The sequence below is a fragment of the Mobula birostris genome, chromosome 17 (genome assembly GCF_030028105.1).
Source record: "Mobula birostris isolate sMobBir1 chromosome 17, sMobBir1.hap1, whole genome shotgun sequence".
NCBI classification, from domain to species: domain Eukaryota; kingdom Metazoa; phylum Chordata; class Chondrichthyes; order Myliobatiformes; family Myliobatidae; genus Mobula; species Mobula birostris.
The window spans coordinates 805646-825717 of NC_092386.1; the positions used below are offsets into that span (position 1 = coordinate 805646).

A 20072-nucleotide genomic window follows, 5' to 3' on the forward strand; every position below is an offset into this window, starting at 1 on the left:
CTTCGTAGCATCGGCAAATTTATCCACAAATCCACTAATCCCACAGTCCAAATCATTGACATACATCATAAAAAGCAACAGTCCCAACACCGATCCCTGTGGAACTCCACTGGTAACCACTGGCAGTCAGAATTGAAACCTTTTATTCCCACTCTCTGTTTTATGCTGATCAGCCAATGCTCCATCCATGCTAGTAACTTCCCTGTAATTCCATGGGCTCTTATCTTGCTAAGCAGTGCGGCACGTGCGGCAGCATTTCAAAGGCCTTCTGAAAATCCAAGTACACCATATCTACCGCATCTCCTTTGTCTACCCTGATTGTAATTTCCTCAAAGAATTGCAGTAGGTTTGTCAGGCAGGATTTTCCTTTCAGAAAACCATGCTAGTTTTGGTCTATCTTGTCATGTACCTCCAGGTACTCCGTAATCGCATCCCTAACAATCGATTCCAACAACTTCCCAACCACTGATGTTAGGCCAACAGGTCTATAGTTTCCTTTCTGCTGCCTCCCACCCTTCTTAATTAGCGGAGTAACGTTTGTAATTTTCCAGTCATCCGGTACAATGCCAGAATATATTGAGCCTTCAAAGATCATTGTTAATGCCTCCGCAATCTCTCCAGCTACTTCTTTCAGAACCCGAGGGTGCATTCCGTCAGATCCAGGAGATTTATCCACCTCAGACCATTAACCTTCCTGAGCACCTTCTCAGTCATAATTTTTCTGAGCACCTTCTCAGTCATAATTTTCACTGCACAAACTTCACTTCCCCGACACTCTTGAATGTCCGGCATACTGCAGTCATCTTTCACTGTGAAGACTGATGCAAAATACACATTCAGTTCCTCTGCCATCTCTGCATCTCTCATTACAATATCTCCAGCGTCATTTTGTATTGGTCCTATATCTATCCTCAACTCTCTTTTACCCATTATAAACTTGAAAAAGCTCTTCGTATCTTCTTTGATGTTAGTCACCAGCTTCCTCTCATAATTCATCCTTTCCTTCCTAATAACCTTCTTAGTTTCCTTCTGCAAGTTTTTAAAGCTCCCCAATCCTCTATCTTCCCACTAGCTCTGGCTTCCTTGTATGCCCTCTCTTTTGCTTTTACTTTGGCTCTGACTTCACTTGTCAGCCACGGTAGTGTCCTTCTTCCCTTTGAAAATTTCTTCTTATTTGGAATATATCTGTCTTGTACTTCCTTCATTTTCCGCAGAAACTCCAGCCATTGCGGCTCTGCTGTCCTTCCTGCAAATGTCCCTTTCCAGTCTACCTTGGCCAGTTCCCCTCTCATGCCATTGTAATTTCCTTTATTCCACTTGAAATACTGTCACACTGGATTTTATTTTTCCCTCCCTCTCAAATTTCAACGTGAACTCCATCATATTGTGATCACTCTTCCCTGAGGGTTCCTTAACCTTAAGCTCTCTTATCACCTCTGGATCACTGCACAACACCCAATCCAGCACATCTAGTGGGGTGAACAACAAGCTCTTTCAAAGAGCCATCCCTTAGACGTTCTACAAATTCTCTCTCTTGAGGTTCAGTACTGACCTGGTTTTCCCAATCCACTTTCATGTTAAAATCCGCAACGATTTTAATTAGAATTGTAACATTACCCTTATTACATGCCTTTTCCAGCTCCCTTTGTAATCTCAACCCCACATCATGGTTACTATTTGGAGGCCTATATATGATACCCATAATGTTTTTTTTACCATCCACCCACAAAGATTCATCATTCTTTGATCCTATGTCACCTCTTTATAAAGATGTAATTCCATCTCTTACCAACAGAGCCACACCACCGCCTATGCCTACCTGCGTTCTTTCAATACAACATATATGCTTTGATGTTAAACTCCCATCTATGGCCTTCTTTCAGCCACGACTGATGGCCACAATGTCATACTGGCCAATCTCTAATTGCACCACGAGTTTGTCCACCTTATTCTGAACGCTACGCACATTTAAATACAGCACCTTCAGTCCTGCATTCTTCACGCTTCTGGATTTCTTATCTGTGGTACAATTTAACTCTTTGCTCTGTCTGCATTTCTAACCAATCATTGGTTCGTAAACAAGATTTATTTGTGACCAACTTTTATTGAATTTCTGTAACAAATTAATTTCTGTAATAGGGTATGGGGGTATACTGAGGATTCCTCAGAACCAAACAGCAGAAAACTACCCCATCAGTGCAGGGATCAAATTGATGTATCAAATATTCACAGATTGGACAGCGTTGAGGAAAGTTTGACACACACAATGAAGCAATTATTTACATGTACTTGTTAGTGTGTGTTAGAATAGGTCCAGTCCACTTACCCCCAGGTCATCGTACTTTGTCTGGGATAAAGTCCTCGATGAATCAATAGATATTCTGTAAGTTCACAGTCCTGCAACACCTGTACTAGATAAGATACAAGTACTGGAAGCTGACCGAGCCTTGGGAGCTAGCACACTGCATCCCAGTGATCTGAAAGAGGTCCTCATGGAACTGTGGTTGGTCCAACATTTCTAGAGATTTGGAAATTGTTGCTATGGATTGAAGTTAGTAAGTGTGACCCCAGTGCCAAACAAAAGATGGAGCCAAAAGAGGATCACTGCCCTATTGGCGGGACATCCCTATGGCTGGATCCTATGGTAAAGAATGGAATTACATAACTTCTAGGAGAGAATATTAGGATTGAGGATGGAGACACAAGAGACAATAGATGTTGGAATCTCGGGCAAGTCCAGCAGCATCTGGAATCATTGACATTTTGGGTCAAAATCCTGCCTCAGTATTTAATCAGGACTGATAAATCAACACAGGGTACTGAACCAACAGTTCTGTTCATCTACTGGAGTTTGAAAGGGAGAATATGACTACAGCTGTGATGGACCCTGATGTACACAGTGACACTGTGATCTCTGTCTTGCAGGCCAATGTTAGGCTGTCTTTCAGAAGAGTGACTCCTCACAAGATGGCAAACCCTAAAGAGTACCTGGTAAGGTTCTGAAAACTTGTGCCAAGCAACTTGGAGTAGTGTGAGCTGCCTTAATGACTATCACCCAGTAGCACTCACATCTATGGTGATGAAATGCATTGAGAGGTTGGTCATGCGAGAATGAACTCCTGCCTCAGCAAGGACCTAGACCCACTGTAATTTGCCTATTGCCACAATCGGTCGACAGCGGACGCAAGCTCAATGGCTCTTCACTCAGCCTTAGATCACCTGGGCAATACAAACACCCATGTCAGTTCGTTTACTATCGTTCAGCGTTTAACACCATCATTCCTACAGTGCTGATTGATAAGCTACAGAACCTAGACTTCTGTAACTCCCTCTGTAATTGGATCCTCGACTTCCTAACCAGAAAACCACAATCTGTGTGGATCGATGTCTCCTCCTCGCAGATGATCAACACTAGCTCATCTCAGGGGTGTGTGCTTAGCCCTCTGCTCTACTCTCTCTACACCCATGACTGTGTGGCTTGTCATAACTCAAATGCCATCTATAAATTTGCTGATGATACAGCCATTGTTGGCAGAACCTCAGATGGAGACGAGGGGGTGTACTGGAGTGAGGTACATCAGCTAGTTGAGTGGTATCACAGCAACAACCTTGCACTCAAGGTCACTAAGACCAAAGAGTTGATTAGGGACTATAGAAAGGGTTGGATAGGGAACACAAACCAATCCTCGTAGAGGGAGTAGAATTGGAGAGAGTGAGCAGTTTCAAGTCCCTAGGTGTCATGAGGGGAGGTGTTGGAGTTGTTGAAATAGATTAGGACAGATAAGTCCCCGGGACCTGACGGAATATTCCCCAGGCTGCTCCACGAGGCGAGAGAAGAGATTGCTGAGCCTCTCCCTAGGATCTTTATGTTCTCGTTGTCTACGGGAATGGTACCGGAGGATTGGAGGGAGGCGAATGTTGTCCCCTTGTTCAAAAAAGGTAGTAGGGATAGTCTGGGTAATTATAGACCAGTGAGCCTTACGTATGTGGTGGGAAAGCTGTTGGAAAAGATTCTTAGAGATAGGATCTATAGGCATTTAGGGAATCATGGCCTGATCAGGGACAGTCAGCAAGGCTTTGTGAAGGGCAGATCGTGTCTAACAAGCCTGATAGAGTTCCTTGAGGAGGTGACCAGGCATATAGATGAGGGTAGTGCTGTGGATGTGATCTGTATGGATTTTAGTAAGGCATTTGACAAGGTTCCACACGGTAGGCTTATTCAGAAAGTTAGAAGGCATGGGATCCAGGGATGTTTGGCCAGGTGGATTCAGAATTGGCTTGCCTGCAGAAGGCAGAGGGTGGTGGTGGAGGGAGTACATTCAGATTGGAGGATTGTGATTAGTGGTGTCCCACAAGGATCTGTTCTGGGACCTCTACTTTTTGTGATCTTTATTAACGACCTGGATGTGAGGGTAGAAGGGTGGGTTGGCAAGTTTGCAGATGACACAAAGGTTGGTGGTGTTGTAGATAGTGTAGAGGATTGTTGAAGATTGCAGAGAGACATTGATAGGATGCAGGAGTGAGCTGAGAAGTGGCAGATGGAGTTCAACCCGGAGAAGTGTGAGGTGGTACACTTTGAAAGGACAAACTCCAAGGCAGAGTACAAAGTAAATGGCAGGATACTTGGTAGTGTGGAGGAGCAGAGGGATCTCGGGGCCACACTTGGAGTACTGTGTCCAGTTCTGGTTACCTCACTATAGGAAGGATGTGGAAGCATTGGAAAGGGTACAGAGGAGATTTACCAGGATGCTGCCTGGTTTAGAAAGTATGCATTATGATCAGAGATTAAGGGAGCTAGGGCTTTACTCTTTGGAGAGAAGGAGGATGAGAGGAGACATGATAGAGGTGTACAAGATAATAAGAGGAATAGATAGAGTGGATAGCCAGCGCCTCTTCCCCAGGGCACCACTGCCCAATACAAGAGGACATGGCTTTAAGGTGAGGGGTGGGAAGTTCAACGGGAATATTAGAGGAAGGTTTTTTACTCAGAGAGTGGTTGGTGCGTGGAATGCACGGCCTGAGTCAGTGGTGGAGGCAGATACACTAGTGAAGTTTAAGAGACTACTAGATAGGTATATGGAGGAATCTAAGGTGGGGGCTTATATGGGAGGCAGGGTTTGAGGGTCGGCACAACATTGTGGGCCCAAGAGCCTGCACTGTGCTGTACTATTCTATGTTCTATCTTTGAATATCCAACCCTTTCTATAGTCCCAACATATTGATACAGTTATCAAGGAGGCAATACAGCGACTAGATTTCATTAGGGACTTGGTTTGTCACCTAAGACACTTGAAAACTTCTACAGGTGTACCATGGAGAGCATTCTGACAGGCTGCATCACTGTCTGGTGTGAGGGGGCTACTGCACAGGATCAAAAGAAGCTACAGAAAGTTGCAGAATTAGTTAGCTCTATCTCAGGTACTAGCTTCTATAGTATCCAAGACATCTTCAAGGACTAGTGGGCCAGAAAGGCAGCATCCATCATTAAGGACCCCCACCAGCCAGGACATTCCTCTTCTCATTGTTACCATCAGGAAGGAGGTACAGAAGCCTGAAGGCACACACTCAGTGATTCAGGAACAGCTTCTTCCCCTCTGCCATCTGATTCCTAAAAGTGAGGTCCATGAACACTACCTCACTTTTCTTATTTCTGTTTGTGAACTATTTTTAATTTAACTATTTAATATACATACATATCTTTTCTTATATTATTATGTATTGCATTGTACTGTTGCCACTATATTAACAAATTTGACGACATATGCTGGAGATATTAAACCCGATTCTGATTCTTATTCTGAGTTCTGTGAACAGACAGGAGTCAGCCAATAGACGCAGGGATTTGGATTTTCAGAATGCTGTGACACTGTACTACAGGATATTGATCAGCAAGGACAGAGCACATGGAGTTGGGGTTACAGACTGATCAGGATCACAATGGTCATCGGACAGAAAGAAAAGGCTCGGAATGAATGGGCCTCTCTGAGTTTGGCCAGGTTACAGCTCCTTGTGTTCAGCAGGGAACAGTAGTTAGCGTCCAAACAGTCATAATCTACATCAACACTTTGATTGTTGGATCAATTGCCCTCTATACGGATTTGCTGACCTCACCAAACCAGTGGCAGAACATCACGGGCAAACACTCCCTGTCTTTGGTACTATCAACCTTGGGCACTGCCTCAAACAGCTCCCCACTGTCCAGGACAGACCATCTTCTCACATCTCCCATCAGGCAGCAAATACAGAAGCCTGAAGTTCCACATCAGCAGGTTCAAGAACAGATACTTCCCTCCAACCATTTGCTTTTACAACAATCTGCATAACCATAAGCCCTACCTCAGTATAGCAACACTAGATTTGTGTTCCTGCTTGTAAATGTATAGTGATGTTTTTTTCAGGTGAATGCTGCTTTCATGGTACTATGCTCCTGTGATGCTGCTGCCAGTACGTCTCTTCTTGCCCCCACGTGCAGACAGCAAAAGGACGAGATGGAAAGGAATATCAAGGGGTATATGGACAAGGATATGGAATAGGCATCAACATGACAGATGCACTTGCACCAGGAAAATACTGAAGTAAGAAGAGAGGATTTTTAGACAATACAGCAGGTTTGAGATAGCGGAGCCATTGTTTTGTGGATTTTGAGCTTGAGATTTGAGGCGTGGCCAGTCAGAACATTTGGCAGGGTTGAGAACAGCATTCTTTCTTTTTTATTGCACAGTTAGATTAGTGGGAATATGAGGCAGGATAAAGGAATGCCCCTCTTGTGGGTTGTGGGAAGGCCAGGACACATCCATTGTCTTTGATGGCGACACCTGCAAGAACTGAATCCAGTTGCAGCTTCTTACGACCATGTTAGAAAACTAGAGCTTGAGCTGGATGATCTCCAGATCACTGGGAGGCTGAGGGGTTGATAGACTGGACAAGGTGTAGGATACAGGTAACTAGATAACCCTCAGGATGGGGAAAGGGGATAGGCAGCCACTGTAGAATTTACCCTGATTTACTGTATTTTATTGTAAAAGAACTTCATCACCAAATTACTATAAGAGACTTCATCCCATTAACAAACAGAAATAAAGACACAGACCTCAATGTAAGGTTAACCCTTTAATATATGAACATGGGGAGCCAGTATCCTACGGCCTTGCCAATATCAGACTACACCTTAGGTTTATACAGCAAATTTTCTGTAATAGGCAACAACCAAACATACTTGGTCTGTGATTTCAAAAAATTCTTGTTAGGTATCTGCAAGTCTACAAATGTTCCTGGGCGATACACAAAACTAGAATTGCACAACTAGTACAGTCAGTTCCTTTATTAGCTGGAGAATCTCGGACAAAGGTTGACAATACTTCATCACTGGCATGATCCACTGCTAGCTCATACAAGTATCTGTATCTTATCCTGTTACTCTCATGACCCAAGTCTTAAGCAATACTTAGCTAGTCAAGCTTGACAACAAAGTATCATTCAAAATTTAAGTTTCCTCTTCATTTTCTTCCACACATACCCCTGTGGCTATTATCCTCAATAAAAAGGATACTGCTGTGCTTGGGGCTGACCGAGCAGAGGACAACTGCAGCAGTCAGGTTTCTAGCATTGAGTCTGGCTCTGTAACTCAGAAGTGGAGAGGAGGAGAAGCGAGCTGCAGAATAGGAACTTCATGTAGGGGACAGACAAGAGTTCTGTGGACAAGAATATGATTCCCAAGTGCTACGGTCAGGGTCACCTCAGATGGAGTCCATAGCCTTTTTAAGTGGGAGGGTGAGCAGCCAGAGGTCATGGTCCATGTTGGTTCCAATGACATAGGTAGGAAGTGAGTTCAGGGAATTAGGAGCTAATTTGAAGGACAGGACCATCAGGATGCTGATCTCAGAAATGCTACCCATGCCACATGCTGGTGAGGCCAGAAGTGGGAAGATAATACAGTTTAGTATGTGGTTAAGGGGATGGTGCAGGGAGGAGGGCTTCAGGTGTTTGGATCATTTCCAGGGACCTGTACAAACAGAATGGTTTGCACTGAACAGAAGCGTGACAAATATCCTTGTGGAAGGTTTCCTAGTGCTGCATGGTGAGGGAGGTGGGGGGAGATTAAACTAGAATTGCAGGAGAATATCATACGGCGGTGGCTGGGAACGGACCCAAGTGCAAGACACAGACACTGAAGTATTAGGGACAGGACTAGGATACAGGGTGAGGGCAAGGACATGGAAACGAAAACCGGGAACCCAGAACAGGACTGGACAAGAGAGCTAGGAGCCTGGGCTTGGACTCTGAGCCAGAGACTGGACAAGGACCCAGTACCTGGGTCTAGCCTCTGGCTCGGACCCCAGAACTAGGCAAGGACGAGACGTGGCTGGCAGGCAGGATGAGGCTGGAGTCTTAAGGCTTGAGGCTAGAGACTACAGACTTGGCTAGGCAGGAGGCTGGAGTCTTCAGGCTTGAGGCTTGAGGCTAGAGGCTAGAGACTTGAGGCTAGAGGAGGCTTGGCAGGAGGCAGAAGGCTTGTGTCTTCAGGCTTGAGGCTAGAGGCTAGAGACGAGGCGAGGCTTGGCAGGAGGCAGGAGGCAGGAGTCTTCAGGCTTGAAGCTAGAGGCCACAGACTTGCGGCGAGGCTTGGCAGGAGGCCGGAGGCTGGAGTCCTCAGGCTTGAGGCTAGAGACTTGAGGCGAGGCTTGGCAGGGTTCTCCTGGGCAGGGCGCAGTTCTCCTGGGCAGGACGTGGATCTCCTGGGCTGGACACGGTTCTCCTGGGCCGGACGTGGATCACCACCCGACGGAGGCAAGGGACAGGAAGGGACAGAACCAACCGCAGGTAACGGCAAGACAGCCTGACTTACCTGGCGGAGGCAAGGGACAGGAATGGAGCTAGGTACGGGGTGGCTCCAGGACAAGACTGAAGGCAAGACGAGGCGAGAGTTACCAGCAAGACTAGGCAAGGCTTCAGGCAATGCAAGGCAAAACGAGAACTTCAGGCGAGGCGAGAGTTACCGGCAAGACAAGGCAAGGCTTCTGGCAAGGCAAGGTGAGACGAGAACTTCAGGCAAGGCGAGAGTTACTGGCAAGACAAGGGAGGGCAGGGCTTCAGGCAAGGAAACAGAAGGCTGAGGAAGGGATACAAGGAGTAAGGACAAGAACAATCCAGCAGCCACACCCTGGTCTCTGAAGGTATTTATGCAGCCAGCCCCAACGAGCATCAGCTGCCTCAATTAGCTCAACAAGAACAGAAACAGGGTAGACAGGAAAACCTGGAGCAAGGGCCGATGGACCTGACTATGTACCGGAATACAGACTTCACGGATTGGACCATGACAGAGAATGGGAACCAGAGTGCCAGGGCAGAGACTACAGAGGTCTGGGGGAAAATGTTGTTAAGCCCACATGGAAGGACAGGAAGCAAAAGATTGAACATAGTGGGAATAATGTTCTCAGTTCAACCTAATTCAATGCAAGGAGTATTTTCGGAAAGGCAGATGAACTTTGGGTTTGGATCAGCACCTGGAGTTACGACAGTGTGGCCATTAGTGAGGCTTCATTGCAGGAGGGGCAGAATGGCAGCTCAATGTTGCAGGTTTCTGTTGTTTTAAGCATGATAGAGCAGTGTTGATCAAAGGGGGAGGGGTGGCATTACTAGTCGGAAAATGTCACGGCAGTGCTCAATCAGGACAGGCTGGAGGGTTTTTCTACTGAAGCTACATGGGTAGAACTGAGGAATGAGAAAGGATGACCACACTAATGGGAGGCCACATCTGCCAGCTAGGCACTAAGGGTTCAGATGACGATGACACTAATGGGATTATACTATAGATGACCCAAAGGTATAATTACCTTGGTAGCTTTATATCACAAGATGCCAGAAGTAGAGTAACCTCCAAAAAATCAAAAAATTAGAAGAGGTGACAAAGAGTAAGAAGATGTTGAATTGTTGTCACAGAGTCACAGACTCATTGAGTACAGAAACAGGCCCTTTGGCCCATCTAGTCTATGCCTAAATCATTTAAACTGCCTACTCACACCAACCTGCACTGGGACCATAGCCCTCCATATCCCTACCATTCATGTACCTATCCAAACTTCTCAAACATTGAAATTGAGCCTGCATGCACCACTTGCACAGGCAGCTCATTCCACACTGTCATATCCCTCTACGTGAGTAAGTTTCCCCTCATGGTCCCTTAAACTTTTTAACTTTCACCCTTAACCCATGACCTCTGGTTGTGGTTCCACCCAACCTCAGTGGAAAATGCCTGCTTGCACTTGCCCTATCTATACCCCTCATAATTTTGTATACCTCTATCAAATCTCTCAATCTTCGACGTTCTAAGGTATATAGTCCTAACCAATTCAATCTTTCTTTATAACTCACGTCCTCCAGACCTGGCAACATCCTTCTAAATTGTCTCTATCTTTATTATTTCAAACTTGTTTACATCACCTAGGTAGGTGACGAAAACTACACACAATACTCCAAATTAGGACTCACCTACATCTTACAAAACTTCAACACAACATTCCATCTCCTGCACTCAATACATTGAGTTATGAAGGCCAACATGCCAAAAGCTTTCTTTACCACCCTGTCTATCTGTGATGCCACTTTCTTTACGACCCTGTCCATCTCAGGACTCGCACCACCACGTCCAGGAACAGGTATTGCCCCTCACCTATCGATCTCAGGACTCACACCACCACATCCAGGAACAGGTATTGCCCCTCACCTATCGATCTCAGGACTCGCACCACCGCGTCCAGGAACAGGTATTGCCCCTCACCTATCGATCTCAGGACTCGCACCACCGCGTCCAGGAACAGGTATTGCCCCTCACCTATCGATCTCTTGAACCAAACAGGATAACTTAGCTTCTCTTGCCCCTTCATTGAAATGTTCGCACAACCTATGGATTCACTTCAAAGAACTCTTCATCTAATGTTCTTGGTATTTATTGCTTATTTATTTATTGTTTTCATTGTTTCTTTCTTTTTGTATTTGCTCAGTTTGTTGTCTTTTGCATGCTGACTGAGTGTCCAAGTTGGTGTGGTCTTTCATTTATTCTGTTACAGTTATTATTCTATTGGGGATTTATTGAGTATGCACAAGAAAATGAATCTCAGGGTTGTGTATGGTTCCATGTAGACACTTTGATAAAAATTAACTTTTAACTTTGAAGGGAGGGAAACAGAAGAAAAGAAACTATTGCCCATTTAGCTTGACTTCACTGGTTGGGAAGATGTTGCACTAGATTACTAAGAATGATTTCTCGGTATTTGAAGACACATGATAAAATAGACAGAAAGCTTCCTTTCAAAACTATTCACATTCATTGAGGAAATAATCAGACCATAAGACCATAGGAGCAGAATTAGGTCATTTGGCCCATCGAGTCTGCTCTGCCATTTCTAAACGGGGAATGAAGATGTGGTGAGGATATTTCCTCTAATGGGAGACTCTGGTACCAGAGTACAAGAATGTCCCTTTAGAACAGAGATGAGGAGGATTTCTTTACCAGAGGGAGGTGAATCTGTGGAATTCATTGGCACAAACGGCTGTGGAGGCCAAATAATTGGGTATACTTAAAGAAGAGGTTTATATAACCATATAACAGTTACAACATGGAAACAGGCCATCTCGGCCCTTCTAGTCTCTGCCGAACTCTTACTCTCACCTAGTCCCACCGACCTGCACTCAGCCCATAACCCTCCATTCCTTTCCTGTCCATATATCTATCCAATTTAACGTTAAACAACAACATCAAACCTGCCTCAACCACTTCTGCTGGAAGCTCGTTCCACACAGCTACCACTCTCTGAGTAGAGAAGTTCCCCCTCATGTTACCCCTAAACTTTTGTCCTTTAACTCTCAACTCATCTCTTGTTTGAATCTTCCCCACTCTCAATGGAAAAAGCCTACCAATGTCAACTCTATCAATTTCCCTCATAATTTTAAACACCTCTATCAAGTCCCCCCTCAACCTTCTATGCTCCAAAGAATAAAGACCTAACTTGTTCAACCTTTCTATGTAACTTAGGAGATGAAACCCAGACAACATTTTAGTAAACCTCCTCTGTACTCTCTCAATTTTATTGACATCTTTCTGATAATTTGGTGACCAGAACTGTACACAATACTCCAAGTTTGGCATTACCAATGCCCTATACAATTTCAACATTACTTCCCAACTCCTATACTCAATGCTCTGATTAATAAAGGCCAGCATACCAAAACCTTTCTTTACCACCCTATCCACATGAGATTCACCTTCAGGGAACTATGCACCATTATTCCTAGATCCTTCTGTTCTACAGCATTCTTCAATGCCCTACCATTTACCATGTATGTCCTATTTTGATTAGTCCTACCAAAATGTAGCACCTCACATTTATCAGCATTAAACTCCATCTGCCATCTTTTAGCCCACTCTTCTAACTGTCCTAAATCTCTCTGCAATCTTTGAAAACCTACCTCATCATTCACAACGCCACCTATCTTAGTATCATCTGCATACTTACTAATCCAATTTAACACCCCATCATCCAGATCATTAATATACATAACAAGCAACACTGGACCCAGTACAGATCCCTGAGGCACACCGCTACACACGTTTAAATGACATTCATTTCTCTATTACATCCTTCCCATTAAACAAATTGTCCCAATCCAGGAGATCCAACACTGCCCCTTCTCTAGTTGGTACCTCTATGTATTGCTCCAAAAAACTACCTTGCACACATTTGACAAATTCCAAACCATCCAGCCCTTTTACAGAATGGGCTTCCCGGTCTATGTGTGGAAAATTAAAATCTCCCACAATCACAACCTTGTGCTTACTACAAATATCTGATATCTCCTTACAAATTTGCTCCTCCAGTTCTGGGTCCCCATTAGGTGGTCTATAATACACCCTATAAGCGTCACAACATTTTTCCTATTCCTCAATTCCACCTAAATAGCCTCCCTAGACGAGTCCACTAATCTATCCTGCCAGAGCACCCCAGTTATATATTCTCTGACAAGCAATGCAACACCTCCCCCTCTTGCCCCTCCTGTTCTATCACACCTGAAGCAACGAAATCCTGGAATATTTAGTTGCCAATCACACCCCTCCTGCAACCACGTTTCACTAATAGCTACAACGTCATATTTCCAGGTATCAATCCATGCTCTAAGATCATCCACCTTTCTTACAATGCTCCTAGATTTAAAATAGATGCATTTAAGAAACTCTCCACCTCCTACTCTCTGTTTATCCTTAATGGAACAAACAACTTTGTTATCATTTTCTTCCTTTTCCCCTACATCAACCTCCCATCTCCTAGTCTCTTAATTTGATTCCCTCCCCCCAACCATTCTAGTTTAAAGTCACCTCAGGAGCCCTCGCAAATCTCCCCGCCAGGATATTGGTCCCCCTAGGATTCAAGTGCAACCCGTCCCCTTTGTACAGATCAATCAGTGGTCCCAATGATCCAAAAACTTGAATCCCTGTCCCCTGCTCCAATCCCTCAGCCATGCATTTATCCTCCACCTCATTGCATTCCTACTCTCACTGTCGCGTGGCACAGGCAGTAATCCCGAGATTACTACCTTTGCGGTCCTTTTTCTCAACTCCCTATATTCTCCTTTCAGGACCTCTCCCCTTTTCCTACCTATGTCATTGGTACCTATATGTACCACGACCTCTGGCTCCTCACCCTCCCACTTCAGGATATCTTGGACGCGATCAGAAACATGCCGGACACTGGCACCAGGGAGGCAAACTACCATCCGTGTGTCTGGACTGCGTCCACAGAATCGCCTATCTGACCCCCTAACTATTGAGTTTATCGGCTCTTGATTCGTCAGGGCGCCAAAGGTTACTGCGAGAAATCAGGAGAATTGTGTAGAGAGAGATAATAACGAAGCTATTACGTAACAGAAGTGCGGACTCAGTGGGTGGAGTACTATACTTTATTTCAGCTCCGACGCCTTATGATCGTATGGTAACGTATACGCACTAAATTGCACAGTTGTATTTATGCCATTTAACAGGAGAAAACGGTCATCCTTACCTAAAACCTCACTGTAATACGAATTCCAATAGGACCATATTTCTTCAACTATCCACTGATACATAAAAGTGTAAAACACATTCTGAACTCTCTCCGGAAAAGACATCTTATCAGAAAACTCTGACAGAGAAGTCGGTACATAGGAAGGAGGAGCAGGCAGCTGCCCGCAGAGTCTCTCCGCAACAAACCCCGGGGAGAATCTCAGACTGAAGATAAAGGGAATGCCCAGCTTCAGGGCCAGAATATCTCCACAGCAACAGGCAGGATCACTCAACAACACTTTGAACGCAGACTCCCGCAGTCTCTCCAGCAGTTTGTCGTTCTTTAATAACCCGTCACAGACCTCTCGCCTCATTTTCTTAGCATTTTCCATGATCTTTGAAAATTTTCTGTAGGCACCCCAGTGGGACAGGAAAGGCTTCTCATTTGTCCAGAATTCTATTAGATCGTTGAAAAAGGCATCGTTATCCACTATGGTAAACGGCACCTGAAATACTTCAAACTGTACGGGTGAGGGCTCGGAGTAGTTGACGAAAAGTGACGCTGAATTTACAGCCACCGTGACATTGTGACCCCGGGCGATCAGTTCATTGATAATAGATTTTGCATTGATCCAGTGGCTTCCCTCCGCTGGCCAGATCAGTATGTTTTCGGGAGCTGCTCGCTGGTAAAAAAACAAGAGCACAAACAGGAGCCCGAGTTGCATCGTGTCCGAGCAACGGCTCCCAGCTGAAGTTCTGGTCACCTTGTTGTGTATGTGGCCTGTTTACGCAACAAAGTTATTAATGAAAACGCTGGAGACGGGAACTAAATACAGAAAGAGTCCAAGAGTCCAAACTTTTACACACACTGATATATAAATCCATGCGCGCCTAATAGCGCATGCAACGACGTGGTACTAAAGCATAAACTAGTCCCCTATTCTAATACTGTATAGGCTCTACGGTACCCTCCTCCCCTTTTATTTTAATAGTGTATCAACTGTTTTCTTTACTGGGGCACTGTGCCAAACAAATATGTTTATCCTTAACATACAAACGCCTACCATTTGTTCACACATTTTAACAAAGTAACTTAATGATATCAAATTATAACAAGCCTTTTTTTTACTTTTTACTTTTGGTCTAAGACCCATTTCTAACTCAAAACTCTGAGGAGGTCTTCTCTGCCTCTCCAGGTGACGTCTGTCCAGAAACGTTTGCTTTGGGTAATGAGTCTACACAGGTACATCAGGTGGGTCCCCAGCACTGATGACAGGCTTATCTGTGGATGAGGCTGATGTGATCACATCAGGAGTGTTTGCTTCTATGTCAGGGGAGTCCAGGCAAGGTGTTGTTGTGTTTTTCACCTGAGCATCCAGGATTTGGTCCACGTGACGTCTCATACGTTCTCTCCCACCTCCACTGTATACATCAGTGGCCTGTCTATGGTGGAAATTGTACCCGGCTGCCACTTTTCAGTCCGGTAATCACCTGCAAGAACTGACTGTCCCACACTGAAGCTCCGGGTGGACTTAGCATTCAAGTGTTTGAACTCTCTGTTCTCCACATCACGCCGTACATCTGGTTTGAGAAGATCCATGCCGGACCTTAGGTTCCTGTTCAGAAACATCATCACTAGAGTCTGATTCGTGGTTGCGTGTACTGCATTACGATAGGCAAGGAGGAAGCTGTCTATCTTGTGTTGCAGTGGTCGATTTTCGCTGTCCATTGACTTGATGGCTTTCTTGAACGTCTGCACAAATCTTTCTGCCAAGCCATTTGTGGAGGGATGGTAAGGGGCAGATGTAAAGTGCTTGATCCCATCGTTCTTCACAAAACTTTGGAATTCTTCAGCGATAAATTGCCATCCACTCTCTGTACAGATTTGTTCTGGCATGCCATTCCTGGTGAACATGGTGCTCAGAACTGTAATGGTCTTTTCCAAGGAACACACATGAAAGTTGCTGGTGAACGCAGCAGGCCAGGCAGCATCTCTAGGAAGAGGTACAGTCGACGTTTCAGGCCGAGACCCTTCGTCAGGACTAACTGAAGGAAGAGTTAGTAAGAGATTTGAAAGTGCGAGGGGGAGGGGGAGATCCAAAATGATAGCAGACGACAGGAGGGGGAGGGATAGAGCCAAGAGCTGGACAGCTGATTGGCAAAAGGGATACAAGAGGATCATGGGACAGGAGGTCCGGGAAGAAAGACAAGGGGGGGGGAACCCAGAGGATGGGCAAGGGGTATAGTCAGAGGGACAGAGGGAGAAAAAGGAGAGTGAGAGAAAGAATGTGTGTATAAAAATAAAAAACGGATGGGGTACGAGGGGGAGGTGGGGCATTAGCGGAAGTTAGAGAAGTCGATGTCATGCCATCAGGTTGGAGGCTACCCAGACGGAATATAAGGTGTTGTTCCTCCAACCTGAGTGTGGCTTCATTTTTACAGTAGAGGAGGCCGTGGATAGACATGTCAGAATGGGAATGGGATGTGGAATTAAAATGTGTGGCCACTGGGAGATCCTGCTTTCTCTGGCGGACAGAGCGTAGGTGCTCAGCAAAGCGGTCTCCCAGTCTGCGTCGGGTGTCGCCTATATATAGAAGGCCACATCGGAAGCACCGGACGCAGTATATCACCCCAGCCGACTCACAGGTGAAGTCAGCTGTCCAGCTCTTGGCTCCATCCCTCCCCCTCCTGTCTTCTCCTATCATTTTGGATCTCCCCCTTCCCCTCCCACTTTCAAATCTCTTACTAACTCTTCCTTCAGTTAGTCCTGACGAAGGGTCTCGGCCTGAAACGTCGACTGTACCTCTTCCTAGAGATGCTGCCTGGCCTGCTGCGTTCACCAGCAACTTTCATGTGTGTTGCTTGAACTTCCAGCATCTGCAGAATTCCTGTTGTTTGGTCTTTTCCAATGTGGCTGTCTTCATTTTGATGACCTCTGGCCATTTGGAATGTGCATCGAAGGCGATTAAAGAGATAGAGTCCATGAATACTCCAGCAAAGTCCATGTGCACTCGTTGCCATGGTGATGAGGGCCACTCCCACGGATGGAGAGGGGCTTCTGGTGGTGTGTTCTGGGCCTTTTGACATCCAGAGCAGTTCTTGGTCAAGTCCTCAATCTGTTTATCAATTCCTGGCCACCACACATAAGTACGGGAAGGACCTTTCATCTTCAAGGTACCGAGGTGCCCCTCGTGCAGTTCCTCCAGCACCCTGGTGTGTAGCTTGGGAGGAATCACAACTCGTGAGCCACACATTAGTGTTCCCTGACACACTGACAACTGCTCCTTCCTCGCTGAGAAGGCTGGAAACAGTGTGTTACCCCGCGCTGGCCATCCCTTTACCGTGATGTCATACACTTTTGACAACGTAGGGTCATTGCGTGTTCCCCTTTCAATGAGGCTGTTTGTCACTGGTAATAGGTCAGCTATTGTTGTGTGAAAGACCTCTGCTGAATACATTTGTGTAGTTATCTCAGAAGTGGGCAGTGGTAAATGTGACAAACCATCTGCGTTGCCGTGTAGCTTGGTCCCCTTGTGTTCAGTGTCATACCTGTGACCTCCTAAGAAAAGAGCCCATCGCTGCAGCCTTTGTGCTGTCATCACTGGAATGTCTTTTCCTGGGTTGAAGATTGACATGAGAGGCTGATGGTCAGTCAACAGGGTAAACTTTTGACCATACAGGTAGTGACTGAATTTCTTGACTCCCCACATGAGGCTTAGGGCCTCTCTGTCAATCTGTGCGTAGTTGTGTTCAGCTGAAGTTAACATTCTTGAGGCAAAGGCTATTGGTCTTTCGGAGCCATCTGGAAACTTGTGTGATAACACAGCTCCTATCCCATGGGGTGAGGCATCACAAGTCAGTCGGATTGGTAAGGAGGGGTCAAAGTGCGCGAGCACTCCTTCCGAAGTTATGAGTCTTTTAGTTTTTTGAAACACTTTCTCACAGCTCTCAGTCCACTTCCATTGTGTCCCTGTCTGTAATAGTGCATTTAGTGGCTGTAGGACTGTGGACAGGTGAGGCAATAACTTGTGGTAATAGTTCACTAGTCCAAGATATGCTCTCAGCTGAGACACATTTTCAGGTGGTGGTGCCTTAAGCACCGCTTCTATCTTGTCTTGAGACGTGTGTAAGCCATCCTTGTTGATCACATGCCCACAGTAGGAGATTTCCTTTTTGAAAAACTCACATTTCTGTCAATTAGCTCTGAGCCTATATTCTCGTAACCTGGTGAGCACTTGTTCAAGGTTAGAAAGATGTCCGTCATCATCTTTGCCGGTGACAATGATGTCATCCAGATAACACTGAGTCCCTGGAATCCCCTGCAGGACCTGGTCCATTGCCCTTTGCCAGATTGCAGGAACTGATACTATCCCAAACACCAACCTGTTGTACTGGTAAAGTCCTTTCTGTGTACTTATTGTCAGGTATTTCATCTTGGATGCTTCATCGATTTCCATTTGGAGATAAGCCTGGGCCAAATCGATTTTTGTGAAATGTTCCCCTCCTGACAGGGAAGCAAAGATGTCCTCAATACGAGGTAGAGGATACTGTACTGTGCGGAGAACCGGGTTAACAGTCACTTTAAAGTCTCCACATATGCGCACCTTGCTTTGTTTTCCTGGTTTTGTGCTGGAGGTTTTCTTCATCACTGCGTGGCCCATTAACTCCAATCCACCTTTGACAGGACCCCAGTCTGCTCCAGATTTTTCAGCTCTGCCTCCGCTGTAAGACGGATTGCATATGGTGCTGGTCTGGCTTTGTGAAATTTCGGACATTTATTTTTCTTAATCTCAATCTTTGCGTTCATGCCCTGAAGTGTTCCTATTCCTTTCATGAACACTTCCTCAGAGTCAGCAAGTGTTTGTGACAGTCTCTCAGATGTAGCCTTGCTGCCCTCCTTTGCTGACACAACTAGCGCCTTGATGGTGTGCCAGTCCAACTGGATTTTCCTGAGCTATTCACGTCCCAGCAACCGTGGTCCTCCATTTTTCAATACATAGAGGTTCAGCTGCTGTGTTTTGTCTCCGTAGGTCACTGTCACTTTAATCTTAGCTTTGGGATGCACTCTTTGTAAGTCTCTAGCAGTTTAGTTCACTTCAGAGGTATGTGAGAAAACAGTCATGTATAATTGTGTACAGAGATCACTGTTAAAGCTGAGCCTGTGTCCAACTCCATTTTCAGTCTCACGCCTGCCACTTGTGGTGTGATCCATATTACTCTTCGATCATCTGTCTCTTTCACGCCGTGAAGCTGCAGACACGACAATTCACTGTTGTCTGAGTCGTATTCATCAGAACTGCTTTCTTCCATTTTGTGTACATTGTTGTGTTTTCCTTGCTGGGGTTTCTTGTTTCTCTGTATTTTGTCCTTTTTCTGCTGTTTACTAGCTTTGCATACTCTGCCAATGTGGCCCTGTTTGCCACAGTTTCTGCATTGTTTCTCTTGGAACCAACAGTCCTTAGGGTCATGTGACACATTCCCACAATGGTGACATTTCTTTCCTCCATTTTTGTTCAGTGACATTTTATTTGTAGCATATTCCAGCGATTTTTGTTGTATCTCTGAAGCACCCTGTGCTGCTGTTTCCATTGATATTGCAATGTTCAGCGCGTCCTCGAATGTAAGGTCTTTTTCACCCAGGAGCTTCTTCTGTGTGGTTTCACAGTGCATGCCACACACGAACCTGTCCCTCAGTACGTCCAATAGTCCAGCTCCAAATTGACAATGTTCTGATAATCTGCGCAATTCAGCACAATATTCAGAAATGCTTTCATTTTTGCTTTGATTCTGTTTGTGAAATTTAAATCTTTCAGCAATGACCAGTGGTTTGGAGTTTAAATGCTGTTGGAGAGTGTCTACTATTTGCTTGAACGTTTTGTCAGCTGGCTTTTCAGGGGTTAACAAGCTCCATAGCAGCCCGGAAGTTCTTGCTCCCATAACACTGAGGCTAAATCCACACTGAGCCGGTGAATTTTGAAAACGCTAGTGTTGCGATAAAACGATAGGTGTTCGCACCAGGCATTTCTGAAAATACCTCCAT

The 20072-nt window shown here is 45.4% G+C and overlaps 1 protein-coding gene across 3 annotated transcripts in view; it reads right to left on the bottom strand.

Moving 5' to 3' along the window:
- LOC140211464 (UDP-glucuronosyltransferase 2A1-like) overlaps nt 1–20072 on the bottom strand; it is a 202022-nt gene that overhangs the window by 158544 nt on the left and 23406 nt on the right. Inside the window, exon 1 of one of the 3 annotated variants that reach the window (XM_072281173.1) lies at nt 14052–15979. The exons of 1 other annotated variant lie outside the window; for it this stretch is intronic. In XM_072281173.1, the coding sequence (XP_072137274.1) occupies nt 14052–14757 (706 nt within the window). In that variant the 5' untranslated portion in view covers nt 14758–15979. Of the gene's footprint in view, nt 1–14051; nt 15980–20072 lie in introns of those variants that run through there. One more of the 3 variants, XM_072281169.1, reaches the window with a different exon arrangement.